Source organism: Spermophilus citellus (genome assembly GCF_964194105.1).
Source record: "Spermophilus citellus genome assembly, chromosome: 11".
Classification (NCBI taxonomy): Eukaryota; Metazoa; Chordata; class Mammalia; order Rodentia; family Sciuridae; genus Spermophilus; species Spermophilus citellus.
The window spans coordinates 127991583-128019336 of NC_138192.1; the positions used below are offsets into that span (position 1 = coordinate 127991583).

The 27754-nt window shown below is 40.7% G+C and overlaps 1 protein-coding gene across 1 annotated transcript in view; it reads left to right on the forward strand.

Moving 5' to 3' along the window:
* Positions 1–27754, forward strand: part of LOC308630942 (nuclear autoantigen Sp-100-like) — a gene marked incomplete at its 3' end in the record, with an annotated part of 44671 nt that overhangs the window by 6325 nt on the left and 10592 nt on the right. Inside the window, exon 2 of the mRNA XM_081261751.1 lies at positions 13213–13254. Within this exon, the coding sequence (XP_081117877.1) occupies positions 13213–13254 (42 nt within the window). The remainder of the gene's footprint in view (positions 1–13212; positions 13255–27754) is intronic.

Genomic DNA, 27754 nt, shown 5'->3' on the forward strand with positions numbered 1-27754 from the left:
AAACCATCCTAGTTCACAAAAAACTAATCCATGCAAAATAACTGTCTTTGAAAATGCTACAGATCAGAAGAAGAAAAAATAGGAGACTGTATAAATGTCCATGTACCATTAAGGTCACAATTAAGCAGTTCTTAGTGAAAAAAGAACTAAAAGAAAAGAAACAAAAGAAAAGAATCTTGATGGAGAGTTAAAGAATTCTTTCCTTTGGAGACCGGATTCCCACCTTCTCTTCTCAGCAGTGTTAGGTGGGGTCTTCTGGAGGGTGATGCTCCGCCCTCTGGGTGCTGGAGTGGGAGAGGTGATCCCATAAGGCAGAATTCCTGGAGGCAGGGCTTAAGCTTAGGTGGGCTCCAGGCTCTTGGCTGAATGCCAGTTGGGCTGGAGATTTTTAAATCAGTGCCCTTCCAGGGCCCAGTGATTGCTGGTTCACACTGAAAGATGTCCCCAGGGATCCCCTGAGATCTACTCATGTGGTGGGGAACCCAATTCTTAGTCCCCCTAAGTTACCTGTAGACCCCACATTTCCTGTTCTCGGATTCATTCTCCAAACAATTTCTCCTGACCCGCCCTTCCAGCCAGATGGGTCTCTCCCAGCTGGTCTTGCAAGCAGTTGGATTAGAGGGGGAGGGAGAGCCAGGTGGGATTCCACGACCAGTTGTGCCCTGTGTAAACCTGTCTCCACATTTGATTTTCTCCTGGGCACTTAAGCACACTCCGTGTCGTGCAGTGTGTGTTTACTGGGCCCGTATTTTGGGTCAAACTTGGTTTTGCCAGGAATCGGCCCCCTCAGTTGCTGGCCCCACACACAGCAGCTGCAAAATGGTTCCTTCCTTAGTCTCCTGCATGCTGCCTGGAGAGATGGTGGCTTCTCCACACAGATATCATGCAGTGCATCTTTCAGGTTTACCAGCAGTGTCCTTGATCTCTAAATGCTCCATACCCAGATATGCCCTGGGCCTCCCCAAAATGCAGGTTCCTTTTGTAAGGTCAGGCACTGATCAAAAGGAGGCAGATTAAAAGCAGCTGAACAAGGCTTTATTGAGATTCGCTCCAGGGGGAGACCCTCCAGTCTAACAGAGCGGGTCCGGGGGAATCATGCAGAGGCTCAGAATGTTATTAGGCTTTGGTCAGGAAGGGAGTGCTTGGGACAGGAAAGGGAGGTTTTTTAGAGTTCCTTGTCCTCCTGGGGTTGGATGGGGAATCTTGCTGAGATCCATGTCCTTCCAGGATTGGTCCGGAGACCCCGCTGATTGACAGGTGGTTATCACTGCTGTCTATTGGTGCCTGATTGGTTGTTCTTACACACGAGTGGGCTGCCTGGTGCTTTGTTTCCTTAGCCACCTCGAACCCACCTAACCCCCTTCATTCCCTTATCCCTCCACTGTTCTCAAAGAGGGACTGCTCTGGCTGGAGCTTCCAGCCCGGCTGCGGCAGCAGCTCTGCCGCTGGGGATTTCTTCCTTATTTTATTATAGCCAAACTCCTGAGGGCTGATCTGCTTTGAATGTTCAGTTTTAAATTCCAGTAAAGTCCCCCTGCTTTTTGGTGTTCTCCCACCTTGCTGGTTTTCTTGGTTTCACTTCATGGAGCAGCATCTTGAAAACCTCCCTTGCCAGGTATTTTGATCACAGCGATGCAAAAGCTAACCAAAACAGAAGTTGGTACTGAGAAGTAGGGTCGTTGTTGTGAGCAACTTGACCATGTGACTCAGAAACATTGCTGCTGGTTTGTGGAAGGGATTTTAAAAGTTTATAGTTGCAGATGGGGAAGCTATAGAATGTGATAGGTGGAGTTTCATGGGCAATTCTGCTGGAGCTCAAAAGACCAGAATGCAACAGGAATGCAGACTGGGTTTGTGAGGTTTCAGAGAAAACTGAGGACTCCACTGGGAAATGGACTAGAAGCCACTCATGAGGTATTCTGGCAAAGAACTTGCCTACACTTTGCCCATGTCCTGCAACTTTGGGAAAGCCACATTTAAAGGTGTTGGACTAATTAATCTGGCAGAGGAAATTTCAAAGCAGCACTGTCAGTAGCATGAATATTGCTGGCAGTTTTTGGCCAGGTTTACTGTAAGAATTGGAAGCAGAAAGCAGAGATAAATGATATTTTAAAAAACCTCACATTTTGGCCAAAAAAAAAAAAAAAAAAAGCAAAGCTGGGTTAAGGAAAGTGTGCTTATTAAAGAGATTAAAACCCCCAAAGAAATTCTAAATACTTTGCAGAGACAAAGGAAAACATGCCTTGAGGGTATTTTCAGGAATTGGTAAGACCACAACGATTTCAGGGTTAAGGGGCCGGAAGGGGACATTCCTTTGAGATCATGGGCATTCTACTCACGCAGGGGGCCCTAGGAAATTGTCTCACCATGCTGAACTGCACAGGGACTCAGAGGTCACTGCAGTTGTGATTCAGGTCCAGGTTTTATGTGAACTGGCAGCAGACCTTGGTGTTGTCCACATGGTGTGGTTCTACAGGAATGCAGACTGCTACAGTGAAGGGGTCATGAAGGTGTCCACTGAGATTTCAAAGGAAGGCCTGGGAGGACAGAGTGCAGCCAGGTCAGAGAGCCGGGCTAAAAGAAAGGCCATGTCAGCTGCACCTGGCAAGGCCAAAAGGGCAGAGCTGCCCAAGCCTTTTTTTTTTTCCTTTTGGTACCGGGGCTCTAACCCAGGACGCTTAACCACTGAGCCATATCCCCAGCCCTTTTTATATTTTATTTAGAGACAAGGTCTCTCCAAGTTGCTTAGGGCCTCACTAAGTTCTGAGGCTAACTTTGTACTTACAATCCTCCTGCCTTAGCCTCCAGAGCCACTGGGATTACAGGCATACACCACTGGGCCTGGCTTGCCCAAGCCTTTTGGAAACAGCACCTCAAAGCCAAGTGTCCTAGGTGCTGTTCAAGGAATTATGGGTGGAATCAGGGGACCTGTTTCTCCATCTGGGTTTTGGTCTTGCTTTGGCCTCATTTCTTCTTCCTATGCCTCTATTCCTTCCTTTTGGAATGGTGATGTTTACTTCATGCCACTGGACATTGGATATATGCAACTTGCTTTTGACTTTCACACGGGTTCACAACTGAGAATTTGCCTTGAGTCTCAGGTGAGACCTTGGGCTTGGACTTCTGGGAAACACTGGAACTGCTAAGACTCTGTACTCTTAGAGATGGACTAAATGCATTTTGCATTGTGATATGGATATGCACTTTGGGGGGCTGTGGTGGACTGTTATGGTGTGGATATGAAGTGTCCCCTAAAAGCCTCTGTTACTGCAGGGATATTGAGAGGTAAAATAATTAGATTGTGAGAACTTTAACCTCAACAGTCCATCCTAGTGTTGATGACTGGGTGGCAATATAACTAGAGGAGGTGGGTCACTAGGGGCAGGCTCTGGAAGGATTGTTCTTCCTGTGGTCCCTTCCCCCCACCTCTCTGCTTCCTGTTCCCATCATGATTTTCTGTCCCTTCTGCCGATGTACTGCCTGGCCTGGGACCCAGAGCAATGGAGTCAGCAGTCCACAGACTGAGACCTCTGAAACTGTGATCCCCAAGTAAACTTTTCCTCCTCTATGTTGTTATGTTGTTATTGTCAAGTATTTTGGTCACAGTGATGTGAATTCTGACTAGCAGGTGTGTTTATGTGTCCTCTCCTCCCTTTCTTTGGCCTGTCATGGCCCCTCCTGTGCCAGCCCCACCTGGTCACAGCGATGCCAGCTTCCCCATAACTTCCAATGCTTGGTAGAGTAAATCTTCTCTTCTTCCAAAGTGTTTCAGGTCTTTGCCTTTCTGATTCAGCTTGTCAAAATCTTGTGGGGATTACATTGACCTATGAGTTTACTTGAAAAGAATTGATATGTTTATAATGTTGGGTCTTCAATCTCAGGAATATGGTCTATGGCTATTATTCTTTAAAAATTGTGTCAGTCAACTTTTTGTCATTGTAACCAAAATACTTAACGAGAACAACTTAGAGGAAAAAAGGTTTATATGACTCATGGTTTCAGAGGATTAAGTTCATGGTTAACCAGTTCCATTCCTTTGGGTGGGCCTGAGATGAGGTAGAACATCCTGGCAGAAGATGTGGTGGAGGAAGCTGCTAAACCAGGAAGCAAAGAGCGAGAGAGAGCGAGGTGAAGGGGCTGGGAATATACCCTGAAAGGCACATCCCTAGCGATCTACTTCCTCCAACCAAGACCTACCTCCTAGTAATCGGTTCAGCTATCAATTAAACGGATTAATCCACTGATGAGGTCAGAGCCCTCATGATCATGTTATTGCTTAAAATCCTCTGAACCTGGCTGCATTGGGGACCATGGTTTCAACATAAGATTTTGGGGGACATTTCAGATTCAAACCATAACAAATAACAAATTTATATTCACCTAACATATGCAAGGCCCTGGGTTTGACCCTCAGTACTCAGTTAAAAAAAAAAAATCTTGACGCTGAGATGGTATTTGCCAGACATCTCTGCCATACAGTTACCATTTCCTCCTGTTATGGTTTGGATGTGAGGTGTCCCCCAAAAGCTCATGTTTGAGACAATGCAAGAAGGTTAAGAGGAGGAATGATTGGATCATGAGAGTCTTAATTGAATCAGTGGCTTAGTCCCCTGATGAGGTTAACTGAGTAGTAACTGAAGGCAGGTTGGGTATGACTGGAGGAGGTGGGCAGCAGGGGTGTGGCTTTGGGGTATAAATTTGTATCTGGCAAGTGGAGGCTCCCTCTATCTCTGCTTCTTGATCATCAAGTGAGCTACTTCCCTCTGCCACACTCTTCCTCCATGATGTTCAGTGTCACCTTGAGCCTGTGGAATGGAGCCAGCCATTAGACCCTCCTCCCTGTGTGGTCTCTGGGCTTCATTTCTTTTTTTTTTCTTTTAATATATATTTTTATTTGTTCTAATTAGTTATACATGACAATAGAATGCATTTTGACATATCACACATAAGTGGAGTTTAACTTCTCATTTATCTTATTGTACACGATGTAGAGTTACACAGGTCATATAATCATATATGCACTGTAGTGGTTATTTTGAATTGTTAACTTGATTGTATTAAGACATGCCAATGATTAAGAAGCTTCTGGGTGTGTCCATGAGGATGTGTTTAGGAATGATTGGCATGTGGGATAGCCAACTGAAATGGAGACCCTCCCTAAGCATAGGCAGTACTGTCCAATAGGATGATGGCTTGGATGGAATAAAAGTTGGAAGGACAAGGAAGCAGCAGCAGATGTAAGCTCGATTCTTCTTGAACAGGTTCTTGATTGCCACTTCAGTTGTCTGAGGATATCGGACTCTCTCAATTCTTCGCTCTTCCAAAGTGGACTCTGCCAGTGATTCTCCAGGGAGTTTCCAAAGCCTTAGGTCTCAGACTAGGGTAGCACCCTTGATCCCTCTTGTTCTGGGGCTTCAGACTCTTGGACTGTGCAGCTACTGGTTCTCCCAGCTCTCCAGCGCGCAGACGGCCATTGTGGACTATCCAGCTTCTGGTTGTGTAAGTCAATCTAATAAGTCCTCTTTTTATAAGTTTACTTCTTGCTGATTCTGTTTCTCTGGAGACCCTGACTAATACATCCACATAACGTAGTAATGACTGGACTTCATTTCTGAACCCCTCACCCTCAGGCTACCAAACCTAAGATCTGATTCTCTGGAAGCCACCAAGGTCTTCACTTCAAAAGTGGCTTCTGCACTTGGGCACCCCCTAGGTTTCTTCTATCTGTTTAATTTTTCCTGGTAAAATCCTTGCTTAATAACAACTTAATAACATTTACATTTATAACAGCTTTTTTAAAGTGTTTTTTCAGCATGGGTAGGGGGGCTTAGGTTGGATTAGTTCTGCCCTTCACCAGAATCAAGGTCATTGATTAATTGATTAATTGGCTTGTTTTTCAAAGCTTATGATTTGAGGATTGGTGGCAACTTAAGAAGTTTTTCTCTGACTGCCTCTAAGATTTTTCTCTTTCGGGTTTACTGTGATGTGTCCAGATTTCTTTTTCTTTATTTTTCCCATTTGGAGTTTTCAGAGTTTCTTAAGTTTATGACTTGATTTCTTTCTTCTGAAAAATCCCCAGTCATCTCTTTAAATGTTTCTTCTTTCCTTCTACTTCCTCTTCTCTTTTACTAGGACTCAAAGTGCAAGTCATGTTAGACATTTAGACTGTGTCTCACATGTCTCTTGTACTCCTTTATAAATTTTTTCATTCTTAAATTTTAGTTGGGTATTTTGTATTGATCTGTCTTGCAATTTGTTACTTCACTAATTTTGGTTTTATTCTGTATTCAGTCTTCTGCTAAATCCTTCTATTAAGTTTAGTTTAAGAAATTGTGCTTTTCTGGTCTGCAATGTCCATTTGATTTATTTTTGTAGAGTTCAAATCTCTGTTGGAATTTTCTGACCATATATTTTCTCCATCTTTTTATCCATTTTCTTGAACATTTTTATCACTGGGTGTGTGTTAACTCCAATCTCCATATCATGTCTGTATATGATTCCATTATTTTTCTCTTTGGTCTTATAGTCTTATGTTTTGATGTGACTATTAATGTTTTACTGAATGTCAGACATTATGTGTAAAAGACATAGAGTCTCTAAATGTTATCCTCCATGTAAGAATAACTCCCCCTTTTCTATGCTAGGCAGCTAAAGTAATGGTCTGATTACTTTAAGCAAATCAGGGCATGAAATGAGTCAAGATTAGTTTGCATTTTTTAATGAAAGTTAATATACCTTTAGTTTTCTCTGATTGTAGGTAAGAATCTTCAGGAATTTCAGTAGAGAGACTGGGCAGTTAAGTCTTCTCTGCTCTTCAAAGATTTTGTTATATTTTTAGTCTCTTGCTTCATGCAGCTTTAGAACCAAGAAAAGTTCTCAACGGGAAACCAAGTTGTTTGATTCCTTGAAGACTATGATTTGGCAGTCCAGCCCCATAAGACCATCAAATACAGTTGGTTTCTGCTTTCTGGTGGGAGGTGGGAATCCCCTGGCCAAGCCAAGCCCAGATTCTCAGCCTCTGGCTGTGTCCAGATGTGACAAGTACCCTACCCTCAGAGGACCAACAAACTACAGATTTCATGACTAGATCCATGTTCCCTCCAGGGCTCTTGACTCCCTCTCCATGTCCTCTGTCCCTCACCATGACAGTTTTTGCCTTTTTAGTGTGGTAGGCTGGCAGGAAATTCTACTTTGCTTTTCAGGGGCACTTGATATGATTTCTAGCCTTTTGCTCTGAATAACTTCTCCAGATACCTGGAGGGGCACCTGGCAGTGTGTGTGAGGCTCCTCCAGTCTCCACGCCTGTACCATCTCCAGACTCTTCTGTGCTCAACCTTGGCCACGTCCAGCTACTCAGCTCCCTTTCCACAATGAACAGATGCCCCAGGTACAGAAGGAGGTAAAGAACAGCAGCAGGGGGCTGGGGTTGTGGCTCAGTGGTAGAGTGCTCACCTAGCAAGCACAAGGCACCGGGTTCGATCCTCAGCACCACATAAATGTAAAATAAAGATATTGTATCCACCTAAAAGCTTGAGAATAAATATTTAAAAAAAAAAAAAAAGAACAGCAGCAGCTCCTCAGCTGTCTCTGAGAAGTTTTGCCTCTGAAATCTCAGTTCCTCAGTCTGGATTGTTTCTCTATCTCTCTAATGCCTTTAAAAAATAGAAATAAAAATTATTTTGATTTAGTTTTCTAGTTGTTCTAGATTGTGCTTTCAACCTGCCTTTGATCATCCAACCCCCTGATGAATTTTTGGCTAGATTATCTTGTACAGATACTAAGTAAGGGTGATTCTGTATTCTGCTTTTGCTCTTCCATCATTACCCAAAATTACATTCAAAAGGTTTGTGTTATAAACTCAAGTTTGTCGATATTTTCCCCTTTGTGCCTTATTTAAGAATGCCTTTCAAGAAATTTGCAGTGTAGCTCAGTGGTAGAGCACAGGCCTAGCATGTGCAGAGCCCTGGCTTCAGTCCCCAGTGTGGCAAAAACACTACCACCACCAATAACAACTAGAAATACAAGATAAACCCTCCTAGCTCATGTCCCCCAATGACCCTCTTCCTCCAACGAGGTCCTGTCTCCTAGTGGTGCATTCAGCTATGGATAAATCCACTGATGATCTTGGAGCCCTGGTGACCCAGTCATTGCCTAAAGCCCGCCTCTGAACCGGGGCATTATTTTTGTAAATTTGAAAAAAACAAAACAAAACAAAAAAACAATACATTTTTATTCACTATAATTCCCATACTGTACAAAAGCTCATCAGAACTTATTTCTCAAACTTAGTACCTTTTGACCCACGTTCCCTCTTCCCTACCCCCTGCCAGCCCTTAGCATCTGGTAGCTTTCACTACTTTGCTTCTTTGAGACCCACTTTAGTTTCCACACATGCATAAGTGAGATCATACAGTATTTGTCTTTCTGTACCTGACTTATTTCACTTAAAACAATATCCTTTTGCTTCATCTATGCTGTTGCAAATGATGCAATTTCTTTCTTTAAAAATATACACTACATTTTCTTTCTTTATATTTGTGTAGAATGGGGGTCATTGGAATTGAATCCAGGGGTGCTCCACTATTGAGCTGTACCCCCAACCATTTTTATTTGAGTTTTTTTGTTTGTTTGTTTGTTTTTGGTTTTGTTTTTTGAGACAGGATCTCTCTAAGTTAAGGATCTCTCTGAGTTTCTAGGTTGTATCTAGTAAATATAGTTGTGTTTAATCTGCCAGTCTTATCCGAAAGCATAGACAGGATTTCAAATGTGACCTGTCTCATAATTCCTGAGCTAATATATACTTGGTCACATCACACTACATTTTTTTACCCATTCCTGAATTGGATTTATCGTTACTTTGTTGTGGGATTTAACCAGATGTATTTATTAGTAGCTTGGGCTTAAAAATTTTGCTTCTTATTTTTTATTTGTCTGGTTTTGATAGCAGAACTAAAGTTGCCTCATGAAATGATTTGGGGCCATCTGAAAAAAATTTTAAAAGGTTTAGAATGATTTATTCAATTCAGACATGCTGGGGTGCTGGCAATTGTCCCTAAAATTGTGGGAAACTGTGTGGTGTGAGGAGAGGTCAGGATCAGACAGGTTTGGAAGTATTTTATGCATTTCCTCTATTGTTTTAAATTATATTTACTTCCAGGGTTGATTCTTAGACAGATCTGTTTTCATTTTCCTCAAAGGTGACATTTTTCCTAGATTGTCATACTTCTTGGTAGGAAGTTGTAAAATAATTCCTTTTAAAAAAAATTTTTGGTAGTTGTAAATGGACAGAATGTCTTTATTTTGTTTATTTTTATGTGGTGCTGAGGATCAAACTCGGTGCCTCATGCATGCTAGGTCAGCGCTCTGCCACTGAGCTACAGCCCCAGCCCTGTAAAGAATTTCTTTCAAAATGTTTTGATCTTGCCCTTCTCTGGAGAAAAATCCTCTTCCTTATTCTTACCACGGTTTATCTTTTCTTTTGTTCTCTTGACCAGACTTGCCATTTGGTGGGTCTTTTCAATGAACCACATTTTGTTTTTATAGATTTACTACTCTTTGTTTGAGATTTAATTAAATTATGCTTTTCATTATTATATTTCTCTTCTTATTTTCTTTCCTAATTCTTTACTTCAGACTTGTTGGAAGATTACCTCGTTTTTATTTCCTAATAATGACTTCGTTGAAAACTTAATTTTCTTGTAAATGTTCCTTGTTTTCTAAAGCACACATTTTAGGCTATGAGTGTTCATCTCTGTGTCACTTTGGAAATGTCTGATTTATATGCACTGTCTTCATTGGCGTTAATTTCTTGACCAGTTGTTATTTCTTATTTGATTTGCTCTTTAGCCTAAGAAATGTTTGGAAGGAAACTTTAATGCCTCTTCGAGATCTCCTTTTGACTTTTCATTATTTATCACACTGTGGTTAGAAAATGTGTTCCTTAGGATTTCTGGGTTTGAAGGTCTATTCCTATTTCTTTTGTGGCCTGATGGATGGTCATTGTTGAGGCTTCTCCGTGTTTGAAAGGTAAATAGTGTAATGATTAACAGCATGGCAAATAATGCCAGATAGGAGACAGGGAGGAGGTGGTAGAGAGGCCAAGTAGGACATCTGAGTTCTAGCTCTGCCACCTCCCAGATGTGGAGCTGGGCCAGCTTGGGTCATACCTGTAAACTGGGGGTGACAGTGGTAGAGCACACGGTGAGCATGTGCAAGGCCCTGGGGTCAATTCCCAACAATACAAAGAGTGGTACCCATTTCATAAAGGGAGTATGGGGGAAAAATGAGTTAAACCATATATCAAGCACTGAGAAGAGTGGGGTAAAGCAGAGTGAGCACTCTGTGGAACCCCATGGTATGACACCCTGAAATGTACTTATTTGTCATATTTCAAGTTGGTTATTCAGAGAAACTGCAGACACAGGTACTCCTCCAAAACTTTGTTCTTTTATATAATGGAACTGACCCCCATCTGCACCAATAAACAGCAGATGCAGTTCTAGGCTTCTCCATCTGATGTCCCCCTTTCTGCCCAGAAAGATCTTTTCCCAGGAAGGAGAGATTGGGGGTCTGACGCCTGGCCCAGCAGAGATGAGCACAGGTGGCTGTTGCCTGGGAGAATTTATTTGTATAACAGGATCCTTCCCTCAACTCTCCATAGATTGTTCCCCTCTCCCAGAGGCCTGAGCGCCTGTCCTCCTGTGCAGCTCTTTGTAAGGTTCAACCTTCTTGACTTTCTCTGAGTCTCATTCCGAATGCGTGTGGCTCTGTGTTAAATATGTAATAAATCTGTTGTTGTTAAATCCTGTTAATCTGTCTATTGTCTGTTAACTCAAAAGGCCTAATTATTGAACTTGTGGAGGAAGTCGGGGAAGCCCCTTTTGCCCTTGCAACTGAAAGATGTCAGATATTTTTAAATGTGCTGCAACAAATTGTGAGCTCTGTCGTACCCATCTATTTAATCCAGAATGCTCATGATTATTTTCAAATCTTTCATTTGATTTGATTTTAGCTCACTAGGTTGGCCCAATTTCTAACAACTCTATGTTAACCTTTTATACTACAATTGTGAGTTTTTAACTTTTCCTGCACCACTGTTAGAATTTCCTCTCAATATTCTTAAGCAGTTTCTTACAGATCATGATTTCTGCTCCTTTATCTGGAAGAATTTTATTTTTAATTTTTGTGGGAAACTTCTACTCAAAGTTAGCTTCTGTGGTGTCTGTAATTCTTTCAACCTAAATGCTTTGTGTTTGTGGTGTTAGTTTTGGCGCAGAACCCTCCCTCACTTTGCATTTGCCTGGTATATCTTTTTTAATTTCTTCATTTTTAATCTTGAGTTGGTTTTTTTGGGGGGGTGTCTATTATAAATAGAATATAGCTGAATTGTGTATCCTAGCCACCTGAGATAGCTCTACATTGTACAAACCAAGTTATTCCACTAACAATTATTTTGATCACTGTAGTCTCTGTATTTATTCTTGCTCTTATCTTTCATTTGGTTTATACATGAATTTCTGTTCCTCTCTCACACTAATTCTTACCTGCCTTTGGATTGGTTGCATTTCCTTTGATCTACATTTTTTTCATATATATATATATATATAATTTTAAAAATCCATTTGTCAATGGACACTTAAGGTGTTTCCTTCCTATGTTGTCACTGTTGTGAGTCATGCTGCAGTGAACATGGGCGTCCAGGAATCCCTTTAACATGCAGATTTGACTTCTTTTGCATATATATCCAAATATGGATGGGTTGGTTGCTGGGTCATATGGTAGTTTTATTTTTAATTTTTATGGGAAACTCCATTCATGCTTTCCATGATGGCTACATGAATTTACATTCCCACCAACAGTGAACAAGGGCTCCCCCTTCTTCAAATCACTTCAAACACTTCTTATCTCTTGTCTTTTTGACACTAGCCACTAGCGGGTCGGTCGTAACAGGTGTGAGGCGGCACCACACTGTGGTTTGAGTCCCTGTTTACTGATGTCAAGCTGTTGGCCATTTGTATGTCTTCTTGGGAAAATGCCTCTTCAGGTTCTTTGCAAACTTTCAAATGTGATCATTTGTTCTATTGTTCTATTGTATGAGGTCCTTCTATACTTTCAATATTCACCCTTTACCAGACACAGGGTTTGCAATACTTTCTCCCTGTCTGTAGGTGGCTTTTTCATCTTGTTTCCTTTGCTGTATGGAAGATTCCAGTTTGGTGTAATTTTTCTTTTTTTTTCTTTTGTTGCTTATGCTTTTGGCGTCTTACACAAAAATCTCATTGCTAAGACTCATGCCAAGGAGCTGCTTTTCTATATTTTCTTGTAGGATTCTTGTGCCTTCAGGTCTTACGTTCATGATTTTAATCCATTTTGAGTTAATTTTTGTGAGTGGTAGAAGATAAAAGTTCAGTTTCTTTCTCTCTTTTTCCCCCCTGTGGATATCCGGTTTTATCAGCACCATTTGTGGAACAGATTATCTTTCCCCGAAGTGTGTTTGAGGCAATGTTGTCAAGTATTATCTGACTGCACATTTCTGGCACTATCTCTAGTGCCACTATCTCTAGGCTCTCGGCTGTGTTCCTCTGGTCTATGTCCCTGGTTTTATGCCAGAAACATGCTTTTGATCACCATAGCTTTGTGATATAGTCTGAGATCAGGGGATGTGGTGTCTCCAGCTTTGCTCTTTCTCAAGATTACTTTGTTTTTTGCTCTCTTCTGTGTTTCCATTACAAATCTTGGAATTGTTTTTCTATTTCTACAAAATGCCATTGGAATTTTTATTGGGATTGCTTTGAATCTGTAGATCACTTCGGGTAGTATGGACATGTTAGCAATATTTATTCTTCCAACCATGAACACAGCATTATTTATTTATTTATTTCTGTCTTTTTCAGCTTCTTTTATCAATCATAGACTTCAGTGCAAATCTTTCATTTTTTGGTTTAATTTATTTTTAAGAGTTTTATTTTTAATTTTTTTTGCTATTGTAAAAGAGATTGCTTTCTTAATTTCCTTTCCAGATAGTTCATTGCTACTGTATGATTTTCATATATTGATTTTGTATCCTGTAAGTTTATGAATTTGTTTATTAGTTCTAACTGTTTTTTTCTGGAGTCACCAGGATTTTCTATATATATATATTGTCACATAATCTACAAATAGAGAGTTTAACTTCTTCCTTTCTGATTTGCATGCTTTCCTTTCTTTCTCTAGCCTGATTCCTATGGCTAGGACTTCCAGTACTGTTTTGAGGAGGTAAGTGAGAGTGAACACCTTTTCTTGTTCATTACCTTTGAGGAAAAGTTTTCAGCTTTTTGTTCTTGAGGATGCTAGCTGTGCACTTGACCTATATGATCTTTATTATATTGAGATGTATTCGTACTATACCCAATGTTTGAGAATTTTTACCATGAAAGGCTGTTGAATTTCATCAAATGTTTTTTCTGCAACTGGTGAGATAATGGTGTGAGCTTTGTCCTGCGTTCCAGTAATGTGAGGTATCACATCTATTGATTTGCATATATTGAACCATCCTTGCATTTCTTGCATTCCTGGAATAGATGCCACTTGATGGTGATCGGTCCTTTCAGTGTGCTTTTTAATTTGGTGCTAGTGTTTTCATCAGGGAATTAGCCTGAAGTTTTCTTTTCTTGAGGTATTTATCTGGGTTTGGTATTAGAGCAATGCTAATCTTTTTAGGAAGTGTTGTCCCCCAGTTTGATTATTTTTTTTTTCAGCATTTGAGAAGAATTGGTATTATGTTAAAAGTTTGGTAGAAATCTCCAGTAGAGCTATCTGGACCTGGGGTGCTGGTGTTGTTATCATCGTTCTGGTTTTTTTGTTTTGTTTTGATAGGAGAGTTTTAGTTACAGATTCAATGTCCTTACCTGTTATTCGTCCACTCAGATTTTCTTTTGTTCTTGAGGTACTATAGGCTGTATTTCTTTTTTTTTTTTTTTTTTTTTTTTTTTTTGTGGTGCTAGAGATCAAACTCAGGGCATAACAAATGCTAGGCAAGCATTCTTCCACTGAACTACATCCCCAACCCTGATAGTCTCACGATCCTTTGCATATTTGTGGTACCAGTTGAACTGTTTCTTCTATTATTTATACATATATTATTTGAATTCTTTCACTTTTTTGTTACTTCAGTTAAATGTCAATTGTGTTTACCTTCTCAAAGAACTAACTCTTGTTGGTTTGTTTTTAAATGATCTCTGGTCTATTCTCCATTTTTTCCCTTCCGTCTGGTTGCTTTGAACTTTGTTTTACTTCCTTGAGATATAAAGTTAGATGGCTCATTTGAGATTTTTTTTTGGTCTTACTGAAAATTTTTATAACTGCTAATGTTCTCTCAGGATTACTGTTGCTGTATCCCATAAGCTTCAGGTTGTTCTGTTTCCATTTTTGCTTGTCTCAAGGTATTTTGTGCCAGGTGGGGTGGCGCATCCTCAGCTAGCCCCTTGGGAGTCTGAGATGGGAGGATCCACACTGGAGCCTGCGAGTTTGAGACCAGCAACATATTGAGACCCCATCCTCCCCCAGCCCCCTAAAGTTTTGGTTGTCCTTTTGGTTCCTTTGGCCTTGCTGCTTTCCCAAGTCTACAGATTTTGACAGTTCCATTTTAGTGTTCTTTGTGTAGACATTTTGGGTTCTACCTATTTTGAGACCTTTGGACCTCTTGAGTTTGGATGTCCATTTCTTTCCCCAAATTTAGGAAATTTCAAGCCATTATTTACTATTTGTTTTAAGTTGACAAATAATTATATATTTATGGAGTACCTCGTGATGCTATGATATTTGTATACATTATGAGATGATTATTTTTTTAAAGAGATTGATGTCTCTCTCTGTCTCTCCCTCCCTCCCTCCCTCCCCTTCTCTCTCTCCCCCTCTCTCTTTCTCTCTTCTCCTTCTGGACTTCCCATAATGTGTATATTGTTTTACCTGATGGTGTTTCATAAGTCCAATAGGATTTATGAGAAATTATTTTTTTATTATTTTTTTCTTTATCCTCCTGTGACTGGACAATTTCAAGTGACCCGTCTTCAAGTTCAGATAATTCCCTTTGTTCAATTGAGTCTGCTGTTGAAGCTCTTGAGACATTTTCTTTTTCAGTCACTGTATTCTTAGCTCTAGGATTTTAAAAAATGACTTCTGTTTCTTTGTTAAAGTTCTCATTTTGTTCATGTATTGTTTTCCTTCTGTGTCTTCTTTCAGGTCGCTGAAGATTATTCTGAATTCTTTGTGAGTCAGTTCATTCCTGGAGGTGCTGTCCTTTTTTCTCATTATTCATGATCCTTATGTCCTTAGACCCTTGCATAAATGCCTGAACATTTAAGGCAGCAGTCACCTCTTCCGGTCTTTGTAGGTTTGCTTTTGCTTTGGTGTGGGGAAGGGCCAGGGCTGGGCCCTGTAATCAGGTGTGTTTGCAGTCAGAGCTTCACACTCGGGTGGAGTCCTTGGCTGGGTTCCCCTTTGCACTGGGGCAGCTGGCCGTGCTCCGAGATCAGTTGGGGTTACTCTCAGCCCTGTCTGGGGAGCACCACACACTGTAACCCACAACTTGTGCTTGCTACATGGGCTCCTTAGTCAGATGGTGTCACTCTCCAGGCTTCCTGGTCAGACAGTGCTGAAAGCTCTGCCCAATATTTGTGTGTGGTCACTGGCTGGGCTACGTCATTGAGTGGGGCTATAGGTTATGCTTCTAAATGGGGCAGGATCATGGGCTGAGCTCCCTGCCAGAGTATGACTGCAGGCTGTGCTCAGCGTCCAGACAGGGATGCAGGCTTGGCTCGGGTAGGGGCCCATGCTGCACCCCACATGGGAAGGAGTTGCTGGGTTGGTTTCTTGCTGTGCAGTTCACAGGCTGGCCTCTGAGGATGGACGAGTTCACAGTCTGTGCTCTTTGGTTTTGGGAACGAGAGGCTGTGCTCTGCTGTTGGGCACAGTCATTGGTTTGTTTACTTGTCCAGGCAGGGGCAGAGGCTGGGTTCTGAGGCTGGGCATGGTCACTGATTGGCTTCTCTGGTCTACTTCATATGCAGGCAGGTTGCCAGCTTGGCTCCCTGCCCAGGAAAGGCTGTGGGCTGGGTTATGGCAAAGTGCAGGGTCAGTGTTGGGGCTCTCTGGTTTACTTCATATGTTGGCAGGTTGCCAGCTTGGCTCCTGGCCCAGGTGATGCCAGGGGCTGTGCTCTGAGGCTGGATGGGGCTGTTATTGGTCTGCTTAGTTGGGTGGACCCAGAGGCTATCTTCTTAAATTAGGCGGGTCCCAAGCCTGGCTGCCTGCTCCGGCCGGGCTAGACTGCTGGCTAGGAACCTAATCTGGGCAGAACTGCTGAGCGTGCTCCCTGGACAGACAGTCACAAGTGTGGCTCTACAGGTGGGCAGAGCTACTGAAAGGCTTTCTGATAGAGTGCCTCTGATGGCAGGAACCTGGTGCTGTCACCAAAATGGGATGCCTGCACCCTCTGTTTCTGAATGACCCCAGTGGTCTAGCCTGTTGATTCCTCCTGAACTCCCCACTGGGCAAGACAGGAATGACCTCTCTGAAAGCACCTCAGCATTCTGGGGGAGCTAGATGTCCTCCTCAGGCTCTGTTTTTACCCACTGAAGAAACCTTAGCCCGCGAGTCCCCTGTTGGAAGGAAGGAAGGCAGCCTGGGGAGGAAGCACCGGAGTCAACACGAAACTGCTCCTCCTAACCATCTAGTGTGACTTTTCTTCTTTTTCCTGTAGTCAAAGGGGGTTGGTTCAGCCCACACCCCAGGTCTTTCCTGTGGATAGCTGCTAGTTGATCTTCCTGTGAGGGTAACTAAAGCCAGAGACTTCCTCTTCTGCCATCTTGCTGATGCCGGGCCCTCCGCTGGTCTTGGGTCTTTTCATTCTGGGGAATTTTTTTCTTTGTTTTATTTGATTTCCTTATTTTTGTACTTTCTATTCTCTCCTAAAATTCCCGTCTGTGGAATGCTGAAGCATCTTACACAGTGTATCTTTGTCTTTCACATTTTCTATACTTTCCCCTGCATTCCAGAAAGAAAATGTGGCTCATTGACTTACTCTTCAACTGAGTCTGCTCAACTATTGGGGCACCCACTTTTATTTTTTAATAGCTCTCCTGGAGGTTTGGCTTACTTGCTGTAGAATTCACCTGTTTTAAGTGTACAATTCAGTGAGGTTTTTTGTTGTTTGTTTATTTGTTTTGTAAATGTGCAGATTTATGCAACTGTCACTAGCTTAGAACATTCTCATACCACCCACCCCCCAAATTCCTCATGGTTATTTGCAGTAAATTCTTATTCCTCTCCCCTGACCCTAGGCAACCAGGAATATTATTTCTATCTCTATAGGTTTTCTTTTCTTGGACATTCAAATCAGACATGGTGTAGTTTTCTGTATCTGGCTTTTTCTTTCTTTTTGTGGGGCATGGGGAGGTACCAGGAATTGAGCTCAGGGGCACTCAAGCACTGAGCCACATCCCCAGCCCTTTTTGTATTTTATTTAGAGACAGGGTCTCACTGAGCTGCTTAGGCCTTGCTAAGGCTGATTTTGAACTCCGCGATCCTCTTGCTTTAGCCTCCCAATAATCATAACACTTTTGAGGTTCATCTTTGTTACAGGATACAGTTGTTTTGGTTGCTTTTTATTGCTGAATAGTATTTTATTTTATGGCTCTACCAATTTTATTTATCCATTTACCAATCAATGGATATTTGGGTTGCTCTCACTTTTTTGGCTATTGATAAGGCTCCCATGAATATTTGTATGCAAGTCTTTGTACGGAAATATGTTTTCATTTCTAAGAGGATGCATAGGAGTGGAATTGTCAAATCATTCAATAACATTGTGTCTAACATTTTAAAAATTACCTAACATTTAAAAAATTAGATCCTGTAGAGGCTGCAACTAACACAACATTTCCAAAGGACCATCTTACACTCCCACCAGCACTATGGAAACACTACAACCTTGCCAACACTTGTAATTTTATGTCTTTGAGTGTAGCCATTCTGCCATGTGTATTGATGTCTTATTATAGTTTTGTTTTTTCCTTGATGAATAATGATGTTGAACATCTTTTCACAATTGTATTGCTTTCCATTTATATTTTTGAAAGAATATCTATTCAAATCATTTACCATTTTTAGATCCCATTGTCTCTCTTCTTATTAGTTGTAAGAATTCTTTGCATAGGGGCACCCAGGCTTGTCTCCCTGGGCGGAGGCTAGATGCCGTTGTTATGATCAAATTCAGGACCCCCAAAAGACCACCAGAGACCAAGATTGATGTAAGGAGCAAAGAGACGTTTATTGCGAGCTAGCTCAGTCCTCCGCGCACACACAGCAACTGGTGACACTGAGAGGCCCCGAGCCCAGGGTTTGCAGCAGTTTTATACACTTTTGGGGAAGGCAGGGACTTCACATACATCATAGCATCTCTTAGCAAATCATCACACACTTCGGGAAAATCATAAAACAACTCTAAAACATGATTAGCATAGTCACTGACGGGAACAAGTTGGGTAGGGGTAATTGGTTAGTACAAGAGGGGGATTTGTTTGTGATTGGTTTAAGCCACAAGGGGAGTACTGCTGAACGATGTGGTTTCCCAAAGTGTTATCAACCACCATAAACTACCAGGAGGGTCATCTGACATCCCAGGTATTTCCCTGTCTCATGCTGATTGGTGGTTGCTAGGGGTTTGCTATGGGTCCCCACCTAGCCTGACTGAGTCAGGGCCACCTGGCTCCGCAGATCTCTCTTGTTATTTGTAGATAAACAACTCAGCAGGGTGGGTATGTGCCTAGGAGTGCTCTGTGGGTCTTTCCGAGGACAAGGGTCACGCCCCCTTCCTTGGCCAGGCTTTGCTCTGAGGCTGGGTTCTCAGTGTGTTCTGCCCTCTGCCCACTGTGGGCTTCCTGAGTGGTCTCCTGACCTCTCTGTGTACCTCTTGCCCTGATGGGTTAGCTGACACCTCAGGACCACTGGATTCTGGAGTGAATTCTGACCATGACCACAGTCTTCTTGAACAAAGAAGATGATTAGGCTACTGCAGAATCTCAAGTCTCTAGGGGACCTTCCTTTCTTTTTACAAATTCTTTTAACTCATTTGGAATAATACTGAGTGAGTAGTGAGCTCCTTCATAGCCAAGTTCTCAAGACTAACTGCAGAGTTTCACCTTTAAACTTTTTTCAAACGCCTAATGGCTTCATAGGGGCCGGTGTAGAAGTGTTTGCACTTAAAGCTCGCGTGTTCACCGAGAACACAGGCCTGTCTTCAGTGTTGTAAGGGTTGGTCTGGGTTTAATTCAGTCACATCATGTGGCATGTAACCAGGAGAGTGAGGTGGTCAGTAGTAAATTCCAGTTACTCAGAAACGACAGAAGGACTCTGAGAGGAGGACTCGTGTTCCTGATCCTGTGGAGGCTGCGACTAACACCCGCTGTTCAGAAAAGAGACTCCTCAGTCTATGGGCTCTACACGTTAATTTTTAAACAGTCTTTTCCTGACCTTTGAAACGCTGCACTGCGGTCAGCAGGTCGAGGGTCACAAAGGAGGTAGCATGGGATGGTAGAAAGCCTACGTGCACCACCTCCTGAGCACCCTCAGATAGGAGTCTTTCAAGCCTGTTTTCTTAAAAAAAAAATTATTGTATTAGGTATGCTGTGTCCACAACAGTTGTCTTCATAATGCTTGGGACTGACTTAAATGCTTCGGCCACGTCAGTGTGACATCTACTCACCCTACACAGCCCTTGGCGGCAGCATTTCAGACACAGCGGAGGACCAAACAAGAACTCTTGCCTTTGTAGAGATTGTTCGGTCATTGCTGTTCCTGTTAAAAATCTAATTGTTATTAAACAAAGAAGATGGGATCTAATGGTTATTCAAATCCAACTACGTTACTGATCCAGGGGAGCTCAGCGGGCCTTTAATCAGAAAGGCCACCCACCCACAGCGGCCGCTCTGTGTACTTTGGAACCTCTTCAGGTTGCCCTTACAGCTCTCCACTGTGGACGCCAGAAATTGGCTGGTCCTTGAAAGCAGTGGTACTGGACGTCTGTGAACTGTGTGGAGTAGTCCCCTCCCTGGGATCCAGACATAAGATCCAGGCAACTCAACACCCTCTGCCTTTCAGCAGAGTGCGTAGGGTTAGGGTCAGGCCTGGAGGTGCCCTTGGCGATCAGTGGCCTGGTCACTCTTAGTTGTGGCTTCAGGGTGGTGGTGCTCTGCATAAAGAGAACGTCCGCTAACAATTTTATCTAATAAACATTTACTTACATAGCTGGAAAAAAAGAATTCTTTGCCTATCTGGGTATGTGGCTTATTAGAGATATAACTGACGACTGTTTCCTCCCTGACTCTACCTGGTCTTTCATTTTCTTAGTGCCTTCGAAGCACAAAATATTTAAATTTCATTGAATTTCAATTTATTCTTCTTTGGACCATGCTTTTGGTATTTGTAGTTAAATTTATATGTAAACCAAAGTCACGAAGATTTTGGTTTCCCAGATGGAGCATTCATTCATTCTGAAACATTGTACATAATTTTTTGGTCCCAGGGGGAAAAAGTAAGAGGGATATCCTTGTCTTCAAATTACTAAGAATTTCAAAACAGAGCAGAGCATGAAGCCAAACACAGGACCTAGGTGACTGTATACACCGCATCCCTGTGAGGCTGACTCTGCTCTCACATTGAGGTCTGGGATCCATTTTGAAGTGAGTTATGTATATGGTATGAGGGGAAGGTCTAAATTAATCTCTTCCAGGTGTGGATATTCAATTATCCTAGTATGATTCGTTGCAAAGACTATCTTTTCCTCATTTGTTTCTGAAAATCAGTTCATTACAAACATCAGGATTTATAGCTGTAACGTCAACTCTGTCCATTGATTTTTATTTGCCTTTACACCAATCCTAAAACTCTCGATTCATGTAGCTTTAAAATTAGTATTAAAAAAAAAGTATAAGTCCTCCAACTTTGCTATTTTTCGGGATTGTTTTGGCTCTTCTTTTGCCTTTCAACATAAACTTTACGATCAACCTCTCAATTCTTGCAAAAAGCCTTTAAGAGAATTACATTGAATTTATAGGTCAATTTGAGGATAATTGCCATCCTAAAAATATTGAATCTTCCAGACCATGAACATGAATGTATCATTTATTGATAGCCTTATTTTATCTTTCAAAGTTTTATAGTTTTCAGCATACAGTTCTTGTTTGTAGAATTCATTCCTAAAAAAAAAAAAAAATATGCTCTTGCCTTCCTTTGTTTTTGGATTTGAAAACTCAACTCTGAAATGTTTAAGTTTCCTAGTGGATTGCTGTTTTGGTTTGAATCCTAAATGTCCCCCAAGGCTCCTGTGTTGCTCGGTAGCTGATGCCCTGTTGGGAGACAGCGAACCTTTCAGGGTGGGCTTTAGTGGAAGGAAGTTAGGTGTGAAATTGAAGGGGACATGGGGGTGCTGTCTCTTTCTCTCTCTTATTTTTGCTTCCTGGCAGTCATGAATTGAGGAGCTTTGCTTCCCTGCTTTCTCCCCGCCATGATGTGCTGCCTCACCACGGGCTCCAAAGCAACAGGGCCAAGTGACCATAGGCTAACACTGCTGAAAGTATGTCCAAAATAAACCTTTCCCCTTTATAAGTTGATGACCTCAGGTGTTTTGTCACAGTGATAGGAAGCTGATTAATATCATCGTATTAAAGAAACAATATCATGTCAAAGACGTGGGAGTATGAAATATACTTAAAGTCTTGTTCTTTTTGCTGTAATGTTTCTATTATTTCTGTTTTTATTTATAAAGAAAAAATAGTAAAAGAAATATTGCCAGATACCTAGATGGAAGCCCGGTACTGTTTACTACACCTCTTTTCACAGCCTTGGGTGGTAACATTCATTCATTCTGAAAATTTACACACATATAAAAGAATATATTAGTTTGACTAATGTAAAAATGAAATCATGTTATGTTAATCTGAACTTTATGTTTTATTCAACAACAACAAAAAAAAACTATTACAATCCATCCAAATTACTACAAATAAATAACTGTAATATTTGAACAATGTGTGTTTACCAGAATGTTCTTAACTATTTGGTTGAATGGACAATCAAGTTGTTTTCAGGTTTGGGAGTCAGTGTTGTTGTTGCTGTTAAAACTATGTTTCAATAAATTATTGTGTATTATGAGGCATCTAATCAACAAATATTGAGCACCTTGTTTATATCAAAACCAAATAGGAAGCCAAAAAAAAAAAAAGACAAAATTCCTGCCTGTTGGCATCTATATTTTTGGAAGAAGAGAGACAATGATATAATAAATAATAAGTTAAATGAGTAATTAATTTAGTATGTTAGGGAGTTCTGAGGACACTGAGCGAGATTGGGGGGTAGAATCAGGTCAGGGTGGGGATTTGAGGTTGTGACTCTGGATAGGTCAGCCAAAGCCAGCCTCACTGAAGTGACAGTGGAACCCAGACCCAAAAGGGCAGAGGGGGTGAGTTGGCTGCATGGATGTCTGGGCAGTGAACCTGCGAGGCAGAGGAGACAGCCAATATCAAGTCTCTAGGACTGGAGTGTGCCCAGTGTCTTCAGGAAATAACTAAGAGGGGAACATGGCGAGAGAGAGGTACACAGAAGAGGAAAGAAGGGCTGGGTCACACTTTTGGCCCTTTGGAAAACAGTGTAAGTGTCTGGCCTTTATTCTAGGAGTCAAGGGAGCTATTGAAAGCTCTGGAGCTCTTGTTTCTGGAAGATGCAAGTTGTATTTTTATTTCTATAGAATAGGTTCCAAAAATGGAACTTCTAGATCAATCTGTAGCATTCGTCAACATTTAGGGGACATTGCCAGGCATTTTCTGAAGACTGTAGTAATTCATGCTCACCCAGCTTTGAACATCTGTCTCTCTGAATCTTTTCCCACACAGCAGGAGGTCACTAATGAGATCATGTTTGCCACCCTAACGGGTTTGCCACTGATGGTTTAATTTTTAAGTGTTTATATGTTTGCTAGATGTTTTAATTTTATCTTCTCTAAATTGTCTGTTTAGGTCCATTTCTTTTGAGTTGCCGTTTGTTATTAATACACTAATGTCTTTATATATCAGATGTCTTAACTCTTTGTCAAAGGTGTAGAAAATATTTACTGCAATGTCTCGTAATATATGGTTTAGACATTTAAATTTATTAAGGAAAATCTTCCTCGAGCTATTTTTTAAATTTTTCTTGTCTGACTTAGATACTTCTTCTGTCATAAAACTAGTTATATTATTCTACCCGATTTTTATTGAATTTCAGATTGCAAATACAGCACCCATTCAGGCGGACAAGTGTTCTAAAATCATTTCATTTACGACTAGGGAGGCAGCTCAGTGTGCTGCCTAGGATGTTCAAGGCATGGGTTCCATTCTCAGCACTGGAAAAAGAACGTTCACATCTAACTGGGAACATTTTATGTATCTCCAGTTACTTGATCTCGTTTCATTTCTTTCCATAAGCTATTGTGTTCTTCATGTAGATCTCGAATCTTTCAGATATTTATAAATATGTGTGTATTTGCTATTGTGTCTGAAGAATGGCTTCTTTTCCATTTATATTGTCTCAAATTAAAAAAATCTCTAAGTTTTATAGATCTATTTTTTATTCATGACCCTTGGCAAATGCTTTTTCCAGTTTCATGGGTTTTGACTAGATTTCTATGAATATAATTACAGGGCACATAATGTCGTATGTACAGCAATTGACTACTTATGCAAATTGCTTCATTTTCATATCTATGCGTTAGTTAAAACTTCTAAAATATATTTAAAATAATGGTGGTAATGATAAGCAGCACCATCTTTTTTCTGTTTAAATTATTTCATTTAATATCTACTATAATACTTGCTGATTTAGGAGAATTTGTTTTGGATTGATTTCATTTCATACAGATATTTTACTAAAAACAGCTCCTGAGTCTTGTCAGAGTCCCTCTGAAAATCATTATGGATGTGCATATATGCCGCAGTCTGGCTGGGCGAAATAACCCGGGGGCGAGTGACAAGGAACTTGTGAAGGTTGATACAGCAGCAGTGGGAGCCGCTTTATTATGGGACAGAATACACAGCTTAACTTAATTAACATAAACTAGATACAGCAGTCAACCAATAAGGAATGCTTATCATCTTAATGATTACACACAGCTTAACTTTTTTTTTTTTAATCTGGTTTTCTTTATTAACGTAAACACAACCATTATTTACATGTTATAATTCTATTATCATTCAGTTAATATTTCAGCTTCTAGTTCCTGGTTTTTCCTATTTTACAATCTATATAGATTGAACACTCTTTGAGGGAGTTAGGATGCAAAGAAAAACTGTACATACAGCTTAACTTAATTGACATCCTCTAGACACAGCAGTCAGTCATTAAGGAATCTCTATCATCTTAACGGCTCACTGGCGTTACTTCTCAAACCACTCCTTCTGGCAAAGTGCCAGGTGCCATCTAGACTTGTCTGGCTCTCAACATGTATACATCTTCTCTCTTCTGTTTGTTGTAAAGTTATTTCAGGATCTTTGCTTTACCTGTTCTCATTGTCATCATTTTTCTCATTTCTTTTAAATAAGTTCTAACTGCAAGTTTAATTTCATCTTTGACCTAACATAGTGTTTTCTTCTATAAAATTTCAAGTAATTAATTTTATTTAATATGAAATCGTGGGCTGAGGATGTGGCTCAAGTGGTAGCGCGCTCGCCTGGCATGCGTGCGGCCCGGGTTCAATCCTCAGCACCACATACAAACAAAGATGTTGTGTCCACCAAAAACTGAAAAATAAATATTAAAAAATTATCTCTCTCTCTCTTTCTCTCTCTCTTAAAAAAAAAAAAAAGAAAGAAATCTGTGTAGCTCCTATTGATTATAACTTATTGAGACTTCTTTTGTGGCTAAGATCATGATCAGTATAAAAATATGTATATTTCAAGGATATTGGAAACAATGATGGGTTATCTGTTATTAAATCACAAGATTAAGTAATAAATCACTCTTACTAATTTACCGAGAGTCTATTTATTTTGTACATTTTTTCCATGTGTGAAGAGTAAACATTGAGAGGTGAACTGTTTTCCAATGTCCATAAAACATTGGTCCAGTGGTCTGCTTTCTGAATTCTGCTCGGCCACTGATACGTGCACCCTTGCCTTTTGCTTTGTTTGTGGTTGCATGCTGCAGCTTTGCTCCTCTTTCATTTTAACAAATTTCACATTTCCTTGTCTTGGTTGTGACTTCTATTTGGATTCAAGTTTTTTGATTTTTGTGCCTTTCACCATCATCATTTTTCAACTATAGTGTTATAAATGTGTATATGTATACACACACAGGGTCATGTGTGGTTCAGTAATGGGGATCCATTCTGCAAAATGTATCACTGAGCAATTTTGTTGTGTAAAAACTGTAGAATATACTGTACTTACACAGGCTAAGAGGGCTCAGTGTCCACTAGGTGGTACAACATTATGGGACCACTGTCGTATGTATAGTTCATTTTTGATGGAATGTCACTATGTGGTGCATGACTCTGTGTGTGTGTGTGTGTGTGTGTGTGTGTGTGTGTGCGTGTGTGTGTGTGAGGGGGGGGGAGGGAGGGAGGAGAGAGAGAGAGAGATTTAGAGGCAATAACGAATTCTTTTTCTTCAAATTAGCAACAAAGAAAAAGTTCACTTTCATAACTTGCACATTATATTTAAATGCATAAATAGTACACTAGGATAAGAAAAAGAAATAATTGTTGTAAAAGAAGTAAAATCATTTTTATTTGCTGATGACATTATTATTTTCTGAAAAATTCAAAGGACATCTATAAGTTCTTCAATAGAACTAATACCTGAACTTAGCAAAGTCATAAATAAATGTCTAATATTTTTAACCAGTTCTGTTTCCATAAAATACAAATTATTTTAAACTAACACCATTTAAAATAGCATTGAAAAGAACAAAATAGCGAGAAATAATTTAATGAAAGAAGTGCATGACTGCTATGCTGGAAACCAAACAATGATGGGAAAAATAAGTGGAGAGGCATATAATGGAACAGGTTGGAGGCTCAATATTGTTAAGATGTCATTCTTGCAAATATGTTAATAGGCTCACTGCAAACCCAATAAAAATCCAAAGGGCTTTTCCTATAGACACTGACAAATGGATTCTACAGATAGTCAGCTTTTGGTGACTGTGACCAAAATACCTGACAAGAACAACATAGAGGAGGAAAGATTTATTTTGGGCTCATTGTTTCATAGGTTTTGTCCAAGGTCAGTTGACTCCAAGTGAAACAGAATGGCATGGTGAACGCGTGGTGGTAGAGCAAAGCCGCTCAGCTCATGGGACCAGGAAGCAGTGGGGAGAACACACCTCCAGTGACCCACCTCCTCCAGCCACGCCCCACCTGCCTACCACCACCACCCAGTCACTAATTAGTCCAATCATGTTACTTCTGAACATTCCTGCATTAACACAGGAGCTGTTGGGGGACACCTCACATCCAAACCATAACACATAGAAAACAAAGATGTGGAAAAGTCAAGACAGTTCTTCATAGCTGAATTCAAGACTTTCTTTAAGCTGCAGTGTTCAAACCAAAAATGGCATTGGCATAAGAAAAGACAGATAGACCCATGGTACAGAGTAGAAAATCTAGAAATAGACACGCTTAAACTACAGATTGATTTTTGAATGTTTTTATGACCTGGTAATGGGCAGATTTCTTACACAGAACACTAATTAGCCATAAAAAATATGAATAGATTGGACTTCTTCAAAATTAGGAATTTCTTCTCATCAAATGACATAGTTAAGAAAACGAAAAGCAAGCCAAAGATGAGGGGAATCTTCACAATACGTAATTCAGACAGATATTTCTATCCAAAATAAAAAGCAAATACCTATGCATTGATAAGTAAAAGATGACCCAATAATACAAGTGGGCCCACCTCACAAAAGAAAATATATGAATTTCAGAAAAACACATGAAAATGTACTGCACATGATTAGTCACTAAAGAAATATGAATTAGAACTAGAATGAGATACCACATCACACACACGAGCAAGGCTAACGTTAGAGGGTCTATTTCTAATAGTCCTTGAAAAACAGCTTGAAAAGTTGTAAAGTGCTTAAACATATTCCTAAGCGATCACCCACAGTCTCTTTCCTAGGTAATGAAAACATTTTGCCATAAACAGACTTCTACAAGAACAGCAGTTTTATCCATTCCAGACTCAAACTGGAATGGATCCAAATGTCCATCAGCAGGAAGTTGGATGAGCAGATTGTGGTCGATTCACACAATGGAAAATCATTCTACAATAAAAAAGACACAAACTCCTGCTAAACACCACAACACAATGAGGAGCACAACAGTAGACACTAAAGCAGAGACAATGTTCTTTTCCATTTATGGGAAACCCCAAATGGGCAAAATTAGCAGGTGGTGATAGAAATTCCAGCAACGTTTGTCCCTGGGAAGCGGTGCTGACTGTGGTCAGCTCACAGTTTGAGGAGTGAGGCATACTCTTCTGTTTTGATCTCTCCAACAGCACGTCACCCCATGACTCCTTCGCAATCTCCACTGTCTCTTTGGGGTTCGTGGGACACACTGATTGCTTTTTGAGCTCTGGGTGCATCTTCTACCACAACAGCAATGAGCACTCCTCTGTCTAGTTTTGGTCTTGAGAAGTTTTTCATCATCCTCTGCCATTCTCTTTGTGTTATGAAT